Source organism: Squalius cephalus (assembly GCF_949319135.1).
Source record: "Squalius cephalus genome assembly, chromosome: 23".
Classification (NCBI taxonomy): Eukaryota; Metazoa; Chordata; class Actinopteri; order Cypriniformes; family Leuciscidae; genus Squalius; species Squalius cephalus.
This window is the reverse complement of record NC_137144.1, coordinates 13,099,142-13,114,722: the sequence shown is the minus strand read 5'-3', so window position 1 is coordinate 13,114,722 and position 15,581 is coordinate 13,099,142. Positions and strand designations below refer to the sequence as shown.

The window sequence follows — 15,581 nt, the reverse complement described above, 5'->3', positions numbered from 1 at the left end:
AGTATTGTTAGTATTGTTAGTTCATGTAAACTAATAACCAATGTTATCAAATGAAACTTTATTGTAAAGTTACCAAGATAATTAATTACTTTGTTTAATTAAAATCTTTTTACTTAAATGTGCAGAATACCAATTCTGTATAGATTGTTAAAATAATAACTTTAAATTATTTGAATGTTAGATTATAGCTTGTGTATATATACAGTATATGTTTATTCTCTTTATTCAGCTGGAGAAAAGCCTTCTGCTTTCTGACATTAAATTTGTTTTACCTTGAAAACAGAAACGGGAATTATTTAGAGCACACAAATGTAAATTAAAACCTGATTAACCTGATAATGCAAAATACTAAGTTGGATTGTAACCGAAAGGTGCCTGGTTCAAACCCCATAATGGCCTGGAAATGTTCTTGATCTAATCTCCTCACCAGGATCACAAAATCTGCGGTGAGATGACGGAGATCGAGGCGAAAGTCAAGTATGTGAAGCTTGCCAGGTCCCTACGCACATACGGAGTGTCGTTTTTCCTGGTGAAGGTGAGTATTAAAAAGTACAAACTCTAAATTATGATTGGACGAGTCATGTTTGAAGCCTTAAAATGCAGATAGACTGTGTGTGCATGTAGCCAGTTAATATTACACAAGATGTTAAGATTTATTATCCTTGTATTATTCTGTGCCACACAATTTTTTTCTCTCTCATCACATTCAATTCAGACTGCAAGCACACATGTCGAGTAAAATGTAATTTCTTTTGTTGTGGCGCAGCACTGAATAGCGTTGCAGGAAACACTGGAATGTACAATAAACCAGCAAACAGAGTGATCGGAAAGATGATTAAATAAACCATATTATCAGTGCTCTCAGAGAATACAATCGCAGACACAAAAAATATGCAAAACACATGGGTGTTTTCTTCAACTACACATCAACTAAGAGTTTATATCTTTTTAAAACTAACTAACCCCTTCTCCCACAACCCTATTTTGGCTAATGGGGCATAAATGACATACCCAAAATCAAAAGGTTGATGCTCTTAAGTCATTTTGAATAGACGAATAACCAACAGATATTTAGAAAGCCAACACTTGAGACTTTACAGTTCAAAGGGCCCTATTTTAACATTCTAAACGCATGGTCTAAATCTCAGGGCGCAAGCACTCTTAGGGCGTGTCCGAATCCACTTTTGCTAGTTTAACGAGTAAAAATGGTTGGCGGTCTAAAAGGGTTGTCCCTATTCTCTATTCCTATGAGTAATGGGTGTGTTTTGGGCGTAACGTGCAATAAACCAATCAGTCTCATCTCCCATTCCCTTTAAATGCCAGTTGTGCTCGCGCCATGGCGGATTCGCTATTTACATGGCGGAATTTGCAAGCGGAAAAACTGAACGCTTCTCTAGAGAGCAATTGCGCATTGTGGACCCACCTATTGGCGCATTTTACTAACGTGCTCCAATAACCAAAAAAAAAATGTCTGCGCAATTGATTTTAGACAGGTTTCTGTCGTCTCAAAATAGCTACGCGCCGACAATGCGCCTGAACACACCTTGTTTTCAGAACCAGCACGCCCATGGGCACACAAATGGGAGCAAATGCATTTGCTATTTAAACAATGTGGCGCAAGACGTGAAAATGATAACTGCGTCGGGCTGAAACTAGCAAAAAAAACACGTGTCGCGCCTGGCACCGCATTGCACCGGGTAAGGTAGAGCCCCAAGACTCAGAATTACTCAGACTGTTATTAATATGGAGATATATAAGCTCAAACATAAAAACAAAAATATAAATATTAACAAAATATATTTTAAATGTATAGAAATATGATGTGGCTGTAGAGAAGGCTGATAAGATGCTATTAAAATATTTATTGTCCTGTAAACACCCACTTGTAGTATATTGTCTAGGTCTGGTGTGGCGAATGGGGGCATTCATGTTTCTATTGTTCTCACTCGACAAACCTTTCACAACTCTGACCTAATCTTCATTATTCTTTTGTTTGTATTCAGCCATATTAGCCCTTATTCTGGCATCATATGGCTTGCCCATCTACGCCACTTTGATCCCACTATACATTAATAATACTAATATATTATATAAATTAATAATATAGATAAGTGCTGTCAAATCGATTAATCATGATTAATCTAACATAAACGTTTTTGTTTATATAATACATATATATTTAGTTTATATTATATATATATATAAATTGACTACAGAATGCTGCAATTGACCAATCATAATCAAGTATTCAAGAGAGCCTTGTAATTAATTGTTGGAAAGTAAGCCTGTGTATGTTTATCCATATACAGGGTTCTTAGAAAGTGTTTTCATTTATTCCAGTTCGGTTTGTGTTTTTTAAGACTATTAAGCAGTTTTAATCTGTACGGCACACAGAGGAAGATTTACAAGCCGCTCACTCAAGGATCAGTTTCAGGTCATTAGTGGAGTGTTGCTAAGTGCCCGGTTTCAAATTAATAGGGCCTAACAATAGATTGCACTGCTTTGAATTAGCAAAAGCACTGCACCGTTCCTGACTGACGCAGACGATTAGACAATGAACATTTACCAAAAAAAAATCTATATTTACTCACGTTGCATAAACCTCACCCTTGAAAAGCGATGTCAATTGTGCATGAGGGCCCTAAACAATATCAGCGGGTCTTGCTGTTATTTATAATTCCCTCTTATCAGAGGTTGTTATTTTCGACCCTCAGGTGAAAACAATAGTCCTGAGATGTTCGGCACAAGAGGTCATTTAAACGTTTAGTGTTGTTATTATGTATTTGTGTGGCGGTCCGAGCCATCTGGCAGGATGCCATTTGCAGGCAATTGTTTTGGGCCGTGTGTGAGTGTGTGTGTGAGAGAGAGAAACATAGTCAAAGGGAAATGGCAGAAAGCACTATGGTCAAGTGGCACATTAGCTTTCAAATGAGATGTCAGCATGCAAGATTAGGATTGCCATGCTCTAGATCATAGAATGTTGAATTAGTATGCCAAAAGTGCCTGGATAATGTTGTGAAAATATATTTATGCACGTTTTTTGGGGGCTACTATTAACTACTATTCTATGTGAGCCTCTTTCTGATCCTCTAATTCGGTATCAAGGTGCAACTCTATGATTTCGTATATCAGATTTCACACATAAGTCGCCATGACAGGTATTAAGGAACAAAGAATCTGGAAACTATCTAATTTGAAGTGTCTTTTTTTTAAAGACTCTTGAATGCAAATGAGTCAAATCACATGCATCCCGAATCATAAATGTCACTTAAACGTCAGTTAAATGCTGTTCTAACGTATCATCAACATCAAATAGACATTTGGATGAAGTATTGTATGTGAGCTAACAGAGTATTCCAATAATTGCATGCTGGATTACTTCAAAACTACTTAAAAACCCAGTGAGATTACATGACAAGCACAGTTTTCTTTACCGTGTTGATGTTTTTCCTGTTGAAACAGGAAGTTTAGACAGAGTATATCAAAGAGCTCCATTTCTTTAAACAACCAATGTGTTTTAGAATGTTCACAACTGTTGAAATTTTTGCCACATGCAAATTGGAGACAGGTGGTATCAGGGGGCGGGGCATTCTCATTGTAAAGAGCATTTGATTGGGCGAAAAGCTCTGTAGTGCAGGATGAGTCATCAGTAATTTTCGCCTGTTTACCTTGAGCAGAAAGACAAAGTGACTAGACTTTTAAAAGAACATTTGCTAAAAGTACTTTTTTGATTTTTTTCCAGAGGGCCACTGTGGTATTTATTTTTCAAACATAGAAGCGAATAAACAATCAGTTATTCTGCTGAGGGAGGGAGTTGCAATAAGGACATTAAACCACATACTGACACTTCTTTCAAAATGAATAATGAGCAAAATAAATGTAGTAATTATATAAATAGAGAAATAAAAAGTTAGCAATCAACATTCCATTGTATATTTCAGTCCTCGCCACACAATACACAAACGCCATGTGTTATTTTTCAACAGGAGAAGATGAAAAGCAAGAACAAGTTGGTCCCGCGTCTGCTGGGCATTACCAAAGAGTCAGTGATGAGGGTGGATGAGAAGACCAAAGAGGTGGTGCAGGAGTGGCCCCTCACCACAGTGAAGAGGTGGGCGGCTTCACCCAAGAGCTTCACACTGGTACGTTATTCACTCCATTTAACATGAGTCACAGTGTGATTGGATTGTTCCTTTGACTCTTCAGTCACTTTATCTGCCTATATGTTCACTATGTTTATTTAGTTGCATATACAGTGGCTCCTATAATGTATTTGGTTTGTACGCTTAGGGCCAGATTTACTAAACATGGCAAATTAGCGTGAGAGCGCAATCCCATAAAAGCTCCGATGGGAGTGGAAAGTTCTGCGCGTGATCGACTGACGCACATTAAATAACACAGATCAGATCATTTCTATAATGACCAATGCAATCTATCAAGAGCAGCGCAAATTAGTGTCTGGTTTAAGACATGCTTTTTTGGGGCGGTAAATAATGGCGCAAATACCAGTAAACTGACTAGCGCAAACCTTAGTAAATCACTTTTTACACTTTTCACATAAATTTTGCATGTGAAAGGGAAACTCCTACAAATGCATATGCAATAAAGTCAGCCGCAAAAATAACTGTTCACGCCTTTTCATTGCTAATTTTTCATTGCGTGTCTTTAGTAAATCCTGAATATAGTCTATATATATATATATACACTCACCTAAAGGATTATTAGGAACACCTGTTCAATTTCTCATTAATGCAATTATCTAATCAACCAATCACATGGCAGTTGCTTCAATGCATTTAGGGGTGTGGTCCTGGTCAAGACAATCTCCTGAACTCCAAACTGAATGTCAGAATGTCAGCAATTTTGAGCGTGGCATGGTTGTTGGTGCCAGACGGGCCGGTCTGAGTATTTCACAATCTGCTCAGTTACTGGGATTTTCACGCACAACCATTTCTAGGGTTTACAAAGGATGGTATGAAAAGGGAAAAACATCCAGTATGCGGCAGTCCTGTGGGCGAAAATGCCTTGTTGATGCTAGAGGTCAGAGGAGAATGGGCCGACTGATTCAAGCTGATAGAAGAGCAACTTTGACTGAAATAACCACTCGTTACAACCGAGGTATGCAGCAAAGAATTTGTGAAGCCACAACACGCACAACCTTGAGGCGGATGGGCTACAACAGCAGAAGACCCCACCGGGTACCACTCATCTCCACTACAAATAGGAAAAAGAGGCTACAATTTGCACGAGCTCACCAAAATTGGACAGTTGAAGACTGGAAAAATGTTGCCTGGTCTGATGAGTCTCGATTTCTGTTGAGACATTCAGATGGTAGAGTCAGAATTTGGCGTAAACAGAATGAGAACATGGATCCATCATGCCTTGTTACCACTGTGCAGGCTGGTGGTGGTGGTGTAATGGTGCAGGGGATGTTTTCTTGGCACACTTTAGGCCCCTTAGTGCCATCCCTTTATGACCACCATGTTCCCATCCTCTGATGGCTACTTCCAGCAGGATAATGCACCATGTCACAAAGCTCGAATCATTTCAAATTGGTTTCTTGAACATGACAATGAGTTCACTGTACTAAAATGGCCCCCACAGTCACCAGATCTCAACCCAATAGAGCATCTTTGGGATGTGGTGGAACGGGAGCTTCGTGCCCTGGATGTGCATCCCACAAATCTCCATCAACTGCAAGATGCTATCCTATCAATATGGGCCAACATTTCTAAAGAATGCTTTCAGCACCTTGTTGAATCAATGCCACGTAGAATTAAGGCAGTTCTGAAGGCGAAAGGGGGTCAAACACAGTATTAGTGTGGTGTTCCTAATAATCCTTTAGGTGAGTGTATATATGTGTATATATATATATATATATATATATATATATATATATATATATATATATATATATATATATATATATATATACTCCATTTATACAGTATGTTATTAATGTAATTATTAAGCATTGATGCATTAATAGCATTGATAAGAAATGTTTAATTCAAATCTACATTTTTTTTTATTTTGTTTTATGAAATATAAGTGTGAAGTAATTTCTAATTATATAAACCAGCATGAATCCAACTTAATCACTTTAAAGACTTAGAAAATAGAACAAAAAATAGAACAATGGGGGGCAAAGATGAAAGAAATAAAAGTTTGCTGCCTTGGAGCGTGTTGTTCATTTATCATTCTGATATCGAATGGAATGGCTATGCTTAAAGGGTTAGTTCACCCAAAAAATGAGAATTTTGTCATTAATTACTCTCCCTCGTGTCGTTCCAAACCCGTAAGACCTTCGTTCATCTTCGGAACACAAATTAAGATATTTTTGATGAAATCCGAGCTTTTTCTGTCCCTCCATTGACTGCAACATTCAACACTTCAACAATTTTCTCAAACAATGTTGGAGACTGACACAGAAGAAGCTGTATCGGTAAACATTTACCGCAAAGAAACCCTTGGATGGAAACCTGGCTATATTGAGCTGTATTGCCAGTAAAAGCTAATGTCATTGTAAAACTATTGTTGTTCCTTTAACGTAATAATAGTTTGTTTTTTCTTGATAAAATGCCCTAGTCCTCTTTTACATGAGCGTTTTAACCTTGCTTTGAGATGTGCAGTTCTGCTTCACCATTAAGAGCCACTTATAGCATCTCATGTACGGCACTTGTGCTCCAAGGACAGTTGGCTGACTTCCTGTCAGCTAAAATAGAAAGCACACATCTACACCTTACAAGAAGACAGCCTTGATGTGTGCTTCTCATATCTGATATATATATATGTGTGTGTGTGTGTGTGTGTGTGTGTGGGTGGGTGGGTGGGTGGCCTTGTGCAGGATTTCGGCGAGTACCAGGAGAGCTATTATTCCGTCCAGACCACAGAAGGGGAGCAGATCTCACAACTCATCGCTGGATACATTGACATCATCCTTAAGAAAGCAAGTCACTGACTCTGCAACACATGAGAATTAACATTTCACAGTTCACACAAAAATGTTGTGATTTTTTTTTTTTTTTTTTTGGATGAACGATTCTAAATCGTCACAAAGATATTCCATAGTTTTTCCATTAATTCACTCAGATGTTTTCCTTGATGTTCTTATTTTACAGAAACAGAGTAAAGATCGGTTTGGTTTGGATGGTGATGAGGAATCCACCATGCTGGAAGAATCCGTATCCCCCAAAAAGTCAGTGGAGATGTCTTGTTCTTGTCCCATGATGCTCTGTTTTCATTTGTTCTCATTCAGAATTCATTCAAGTCACGCTTGTGATTTGCGTTGTGAATACACATCTATAAATGTTGTTTTGAATCAGTGCGTTTCATTTGTATTCGACTGATAGTGTGTAACTGAGGTTTCTAATGACGTTGGAGGAGATGCTCGGGTTGCACGCTGCCGTTTTTAATCACAAGATGGAGACGTATTTTTCTCTTCACTGAGAACACGAGAGAGAGATTATTATTTCCACAAAAAGTGCTGCATCATCAGCAAGGCGTCAGTTAAGATATTGAATGTGTGAATATTTCCCTTTCTACATTTCACTGTTTCTCAGCTGCTCACTAAATTTATCTTGGTTTATGTATTTAATAAAACGGCTGCCTTATAGTTTGATAAGTTGCTTTTTTTATAGTACATTTCTATAAGATTTCAAACATTATACCAAACAAGTAATGTGTTTAAGTGTTAATAAATTACATTATACCACATCAAGCTACAGTAATTAAATTTGGGTACGGTAAAAGGTACGGTAACAGGGTTGACCATTTTACAGTTTAATTGACTCTTTACTTTACTCTTTTAGTCAGTCAAGATCATTTAAATGCTGATATTTCTACAAATTTCCAGTTGTGAGTGATCACTTGTTTACCATAGAAAATCATTGCAACAGGGTTGATTGTTTAATTTGATTTTACAAGCCTTGTGCTCAGTCGAAGTCAAACCACAAAGTTAGAAAGAGCAATTAATTCTGATATTTCTTGATATCCACATTTCAGTTTTCTGAACTTTACTAAAGAAATCATGATAACAGGGTTGATCATTTTATTTTTACTTCCAAGCCTTTTGCTCAAGGTCATGATACTATAAAGAGAATATTTCTACAGATTATTTCTATATCCTGTTTTCAGTAATCAGTTGCTTACTATACAAAATCTTGGTAACAGGGTTGACAGTTTGTAATATACTTAATCAGTATATTAATATACTATAATCAATAGCAGTAATAGATTTAAGGTAAAAAGTAAACCAAAAAATGCTATGATGACCAATGAATATTCACTTTTTTTTGGTGATTTATCAAATGTAATTAAGAAGAAAATTAATTAATTGTATTAAATAAATACATTGTAATAAAAATTTAACTGTAAAGGTCCTTGCATCTGAAATTTTCGTTTGCGTTTTTTCGTCATTCGGTGGCTCTGTATTGTCGAAACACCTCTCAAAATGCTTGCTACGGATGCGAAATACGCCGAAAATCAAATCCGATCCGGATTTTTTTTATGACGGACGAAAGTTTCTGAGGCAGTGTGTAAACATGATTTACACAACGTGACGTCGTATTTATTTTTTTACCTGTGAAAATTTGGGATGAGAATTTCGGACTCAGTGTGACCTTAATAGTTAGTTAAATCTGAAAAATATCGTATTCAAAGTTACTTCGCCTAGCACTTCTTCCCAGCAGCTCTTTTATCCAGCCTGGGCTCTGGTTCTATCAGAATCGGATATACAGATGGGTCACGTCCTCTTGAGCACTGCCTGGAAAGTGGTTGTTATGGGCGACGGCATCCCACTTCTCTCTGTAGGAGGAGGGGAGACGTCGGGCATCGGTGCCTGCATCTGTCCTCATGTTACTCATGTTACTTTTAGCACTATAATCCAAAAATTGAGGCCTCTCACAATAAGCTCTAATTAAGCAACAGTGCCTGAAGCGTCTGTATTCCTGGTGCGAATAGGGAAGAGCCACTCAGCTGATTTTAAAGGCTGTCAGTAATTACAGTAGCAACAACAACCATCATTCACAGATATGAGTGAAAGCAGCCTGACAGCGTCTAATAATGAGCCGTTTCTTGTTTCGTAGGTCCACTATCCTCCAGCAGCAGTTTAATCGGGTCGGTCGAGTCGAGCACGGGTCGGTGGCACTGCCTGGCATCATGCGGTCGGGGTCAATCGGAGGCCCCGACACGTTCAACATGGGCACAATGCCCTCGGCTCAACAGCAGATCACCATGGGACAGATGCACAGAGGACACATGCCCCCTCTGGTGAGAACACGCAACTGCGCTGATGTTTATATCTCGATCGCGTTTGTGAGACCGCTGGACCTGATTTAAACCAGGTTGGATTTTTATGGTTTTGTCAACTCTAAACCTACTCTGAAACTCAAAGCTTGTTCAACTAGCTTCATGGAGCAGGCCACAAGGCTCCATCTGTTACTTAAATCTTCTTTGTGATTTATTTGTGGGTAATTAGACTGTCACATTTGATAACTGGGATAATTGGGAGCTTGAAGATTTATGATGGTTATAGTGACAAGGTGAATTATCAAAATTGATTGTTAAAAGACATTTATCCAATCTTCTGCAGTTTTTTGTAGTGTATATTGTGATTTGTTTTAGTAATTTTAATAAGTTTTTATGTAGTTATATAGTTATTTATTTTGAGTAACAAAAATGTTTTTATGGTTTTAGTTTCATTTAACTAGAATAATCCTGTTCCTCCGTGGTGTTTGTTAAACCTATGCAGTGTGATCAGGGCTTGACATTAACCTTTTTGCTCACCAGTTACTGTGGCTAGTGGTTTTCCAAAGTTACTAGCCACTCATTTTCACTGGCCACAATTTTGACATTGATACCATGGCAAAAAAACTGCAATATAGATATTTTTAATATGATCTCATAATTTGGCAGGCGGTATATTAGGCTGCTGTCACTTTAAGACCTGACGCACAGATCCAATATACTGTTACACATGCGTTTTCTTTCTCACCTGTTTATGTTCACTTAAAACAAACAGTAACTGACTGTGTTTACGTGAATACTCACCAAAACCGGCAGTTTGACATTATATTGTGCATATTTGACTGTTTAAGCGCAGTAAGCAAAGAAAAATAACTCAATTTGGTACTGAGAGGCGGCTTTATGTGTTGCACTTTGGGTGTAAATACAAAATCTGCGCGAATGAGTAATCCCACATTGAAATTCAAACCCTGTAACACCAACAATATTCATCTGAAGAGTGAGTGGTGGGAGGCGGGTTTGTGTGTCATTCGCTGACGGAGAGATTATGAGAGAGCGAGAAAGCGCAGCTGGTATCGTGCATCTATTCTGCAGAAAATGAGTATTGGAAGCATTTCAGATATTTCAGTATCGATATGTATCGGAAAAACTATATTTTTGACAACACTACATTGCACTTAGTTTATTATTTCAGATGCCTTTTTTTTAGAAGACTACAACTGAAAAATGTATATATTATATACAAAATGTAACGGGTTGGTGGGTGTTAATGTCAAGCCCCTGAGTGTGACTTATTGGTTAATGACTGGTAACCGTGAGGTTGTGGGTTCAAATCCCACCAGGGTTGCATATGGGTCACAGAAACATACTCTACACAAATACGCAAAGCAGGCACAAATCACTTACCATTACATTGCAAACACAGTCCCTAAGTACATACTTAATCACCTTACTTTTGGAAACAACCCTCCAAACCCAAGGAGGCTCGAAATTTATTAATGTTTACTCAAAATGTATGAATGATTATGATTTTAAACTGGATGTGTTAAGGTGGCCTCACGTTTACGTTTGTTTGAATTTTCACAGGCAAAATCTAGTCATTTCAATAGGAATCAATAGGTAAAAGATTTTCCCAAGCAGATTTCGCAACAATTTAAAATTGGTCACACAGATTCGTCACATTGACCAACGGAAAGCTGATTGGTTGGCAAGTGACTTCTGTGTGAGCTGTGCGTCATCACTACTGTATTGACAATGGACTTTTTTTCGTTTAAAAATGTTTCGTTAAGATTTCACTAATGTCACCGCAACTTTATTAAGGTAAGTAGCTGTACAGTTTAGTTAACCTGAACTAACTTGTTCAACAAGACTCTCATTTAGGGTTGCAGTTTGCAAATGCAGTACAGGTGGTCACCCTACTCTCTTTAAAGGGATAGTTCACTCAAAAATGAAAATTGTGTCATCACTTACTCAACCTCGTGTTGTTCTAAACCTGTATGGGTTTCTCTGTTCTGTTGAACACAAAAGAAGATATTTTGAAGAATGTGAGTAACCAAACAGTTGATGGACCCCATTGACTTCCATAGTGGAAATACTAATGGAAGTCAATGGGGTCCATCAACTGTTTGGTTACCGACATTCTTCAAAATATCTTCTTTTGTGTTCAGCAGAAGAAAGAAACCCATACAGGTTTAGAACAACACGAGGTTGAGTAAGTGATGACACAATTTTCATTTTTGAGTGAACTATCCCTTTAAACTGTTGCTCATTAGCTTCCCGTGTGGTGATGCCATGAGTTGCACTCTGGCGCACTTCATAACACAACAATGCACTAAAATGATGCATATCTGGTTCTTCTATAGTTTTTTTCTACATATCGTCTTCTAAATGACTGCTTCCTGTGCCTTCAGAATCTGGCCCAGCAAGCATTGATGGGAACCATCAACACCAGTATGCAAGCTGTCCAGCAGGCGCAAGCTGACCTGGGAGAGGTTGATAATCTTCCACCACTGGGACACGACATGGTGAGAAATTATACAGAGACAAAAAAAAAACTGTTTTTTAAAAGGTAAAGTATATTTGTGGCACTGGTGTAAAAATAATGATTGTTTGTACTGCTGTAAACCACATATTGTCTGATTTTATGTGGGTAATGGTGTTAGGAGGAAAGATCCTCGTACAGTATGTCCCTGTGTGTGATTTGTTGTGCAGTAGAAGGTTGCTAGTTCAAATCCCATGAGGGACACTGAGCCAGAATATGCGCCACAAACTAGAGTAAAAGCTTCATAATGTGTTTTTTTCATATTAAGGCTTTTGTTATTGTTACATTACAGTAATGTATTGTGGCATTGCCTTACAATTATTGTTCATTTATTGACTATAATTGCAGAGATGGCCATTTATCATTTACCTGTGCTTACATAACCTTGATTTTTCGTAGTGGGAAAAAATCCCTATACACTAGTATTAACTTTCCTCTCTTTTCTCCCAAAAAGGCGTCCAGAATGTGGGTTCAGAACAAGGTGGATGAATCCAAACATGAGATTCACTCCCAAGTGGATGCCATCACGGCTGGTACCGCATCAGTGGTCAACCTCACTGCCGGTATGTGACCGAATAAGGAATTACCCATAAACCATCACATAGCCTCTTTTCAAATGCTTATATGACCTTAAATTCAATTCCAATCATAGACTCTTAAGCATTTGCCTATTTAAATCCAAACAGCGACTTTATTTTTTGACCAGGCAGTGTAGTTGCAAAGGTACTTAGTAGAGTGTCTAAAGTGGACCATCGAAATAAATTAGAGTGTATTTAGAAAGTATAACATGTGGTGAAAATCAAATTTATGTTGGAAATGATCATGACTTTTACCCAAAAATTACATTCTGTAATTTTCCTGTGATGTGTATATGCACTGTTAAACATAATTGAAGACACATCCTTTAGTCCAACACCACAAGTGTATGAAAACGATGATGATTCAGAAGAAATTTACACATGCAGTCTTGCAATTGCTAGTTTTATTACTTCATACCAGTGAAAATAAGTTTCATCTCACTGTTAAATAATAAGTCACTCTCCAATTGCACTAATAAATATTTCCATTAATGAATGTGAAGTTTGTTGTCCCGAAGCTGAACTGCTTGGCAGGATTTGTGTATTCCTTCCCGCGTTCTGGAGAGATTCCATGCGGACCAGACCAGGTTTTTGCTGGATTTAATCTCCTCGTGCCATCTGTTTGATAGTGCGGAGATTTGCCTGCTAGCCAGGAACCCAGCTCAAACTTTACTTGTTTTTCAGCCTGTGCTTTACATCTGCTCTCATGCCCTGAAGAGCTTGTTAGGATATAATGTGATGTGTGGATGTCCGCCGCACTATAGATGGAATGCATATGGGTAATATGGATCTCATTTTGAATGAGCTCACTAATAATGATTACGTTATTGCACGTGTTGCACATTTGAGTGGAGCGTGTTAAAGACATGAAAGTAAAACTGTCCATGTATGTTCCAAACAATTCATCAGTTTATTTTAGTTTATTTTGCCTACTTTTCAAATTCAGAATTAAAGTATTAAAATCAGTAATAAAAATATACATTATTACATGCTTACAACTATAATAGTCTGAACAAAGTTTAGACGATTTTAATATTTATTATGTAAAAATCAATTGTTATGCAAATTAAGTCATTTCCATAACACCAAGCCGTTTTATCGTTAATAAAGTTTATTTTTAATTAATTAGGTTGCCAAAGAATGTGACACGTGTCAGCGAAGAGCTTAAGATGAAATATGAGTCATGTGATGTTTAAGAAAAATCCATTTATACTGTGCATCATTTCCAAGCTGTGATTGTGTCAAGTTCTTTATTATTTATATACTATTATAGTTTGAATTAATATTTTTAGCTCAGTTTTCATTTTCATTTTAGTTTGTTTTATTCATTTTGTCATGCGTTTTTGTCATTTTTATTAGTTTTTGTTATTTAACTTCTATGTATTAAAATGTTTATTTCAGCATTAGTTTTAGTCATTTTAGTACTTATTTATTTCACTTAGTTGGTTAGTTGCCAAGATATTATTTTCTCATTTGGTTGTTTACATTTTTCGTCTAATATTAATATTCTATTTTAGCTTTATTTTAATCATCGACCCCAGTTTTAGTTAACAATAACAGCTTCTGTCAAATTATGCAGAAAGCGAGAAAATAGGATTTAATTATGTATTTAGGATACATAAAAGAGAAAAATTCCCCCCAAAAAATGTCATTTCTAATAAATGAGAGAATTAGCATTTTTAGGTGAACTATCCCTTTAAATCGCTCACTCTTTCACGCTTTTAATCAGCCACTTTTCCGATTCGCTCCAGGTGACCCTTCGGACACGGATTATACCGCCGTGGGCTGCGCCATCACCACCATCTCCTCAAACCTGACGGAGATGTCCAAGGGAGTGAAGCTCCTGGCGGCTCTGATGGAGGACGAAGTGGGCAGCGGGCAGAATCTAATGGGGGCCGCCCGGACCCTCACGGGGGCCGTGTCTGACCTGCTCAGAGCCGTGGAGCCGGCTTCTGGAGAGGTGACGAATGCAAACACGCGAACCCCTCGGCCCCTTCACATCTAATCCGCCAGTAACGCACTGCTGTTTACAGGCGGATTTGATAATGAACTCGTTAAGCTCTGTTTTTCCCTTCCTGGTTTACAGAGCACAGTCACAATCTGTTTATTTGTTTGGCTTGTGCTAGACAGGGTAATTGTAGTGGGGTGCAGAGCTGATAGGCAGGATGTGATTAGCCGCGCATTGTGTTCTGAGACGTCGCGGTTGGCCGTACGTGGGTCATTTCTTAAGTGTCGATATCACCCCACAGCCCAGACAGACCGTTCTGACGGCGGCGGGCAGCATCGGACAGGCCAGCGGAGATCTTCTGAAGCAAATGGGAGAAGGAGAAACCGACGAGAGATTCCAGGTGTGTCTTTCTTTCTGGAATTGAGCGTAAAAAAAGTGAATGCTCACTCCGGTTCTGGTGTTTTTTCCCATTCACAGCATTGCAAACTCTGATTCAAAGCAAAAATGTATCTAGAAATTAGGAAAAAAGTCAATCAAGTGATTTGGAACGACATAAGGGTGAACTATTTCTTCACAAAAGGGGATGTTTTGAGGAATGTTCACACTGCTCCTTTCCATGCAGTGAAAGTGCACGGTTGTCAAAATGGCATTATAAAGTTGTTAATATGTCTAATGCACTATATTTCAAGTCTTTTGAAGTCATTCGATATATCTATAGCTTTAAGTGAGGAACAGACTGAAATGTAAGTCATTATTCACTTAAAATCTTGGTCACTTTCATTGTATGGATAATTGTGCTATAAGTTTTTCCTTGTATAAATATGTGTTGCATACTAAGTCAGGGCAAAGGTGAGAAAATTATTTTTACGTTCCTCAAAAAAACTACTCGATACTAAATTTCTTCTCCTATACCAGGAACGATACCGATACTTTGATTTTCTTAAGGAAAAAAAAAAATCTCTCCCAAATAATACTGCGAACTATACAGGGAACCCTCTCATTTGGAACATTACTATAATATTAGAGGTTAAAATTAAACACAGAGCCCAATCCTATTCAACTGCTATTTATTAGGGCCCGAGCACCGATGGTGTGAGGACCCTCTTGGAATTGCTCTGTTTATTAGGGCCCGAGCACCGATGGTGTGAGGACCCTCTTGGAATTGCTCTGTTTATTATTATTAGGGCCCGAGCACCGATGGTGTGAGGACCCTCTTGGAATTGCTCTGTTTATTATTAGGGCCCGAGCACCGATGGTGTGAGGACCCTCT

The 15,581-nt window shown here is 38.0% G+C and overlaps 1 protein-coding gene across 2 annotated transcripts in view; it reads left to right on the top strand.

The window, feature by feature from the left end:
* Positions 1-15,581, top strand: part of tln2b (talin 2b) — a 173,923-nt gene that overhangs the window by 73,728 nt on the left and 84,614 nt on the right. For both annotated transcript variants that reach the window (XM_079858777.1, XM_079858778.1), the window contains exons 9-17: positions 431-535; positions 3,987-4,142; positions 6,848-6,949; positions 7,122-7,198; positions 9,087-9,270; positions 11,655-11,768; positions 12,240-12,348; positions 14,115-14,323; positions 14,613-14,711. In XM_079858777.1, the coding sequence (XP_079714903.1) occupies positions 431-535; positions 3,987-4,142; positions 6,848-6,949; positions 7,122-7,198; positions 9,087-9,270; positions 11,655-11,768; positions 12,240-12,348; positions 14,115-14,323; positions 14,613-14,711 (1,155 nt within the window). The remainder of the gene's footprint in view (positions 1-430; positions 536-3,986; positions 4,143-6,847; positions 6,950-7,121; positions 7,199-9,086; positions 9,271-11,654; positions 11,769-12,239; positions 12,349-14,114; positions 14,324-14,612; positions 14,712-15,581) is intronic.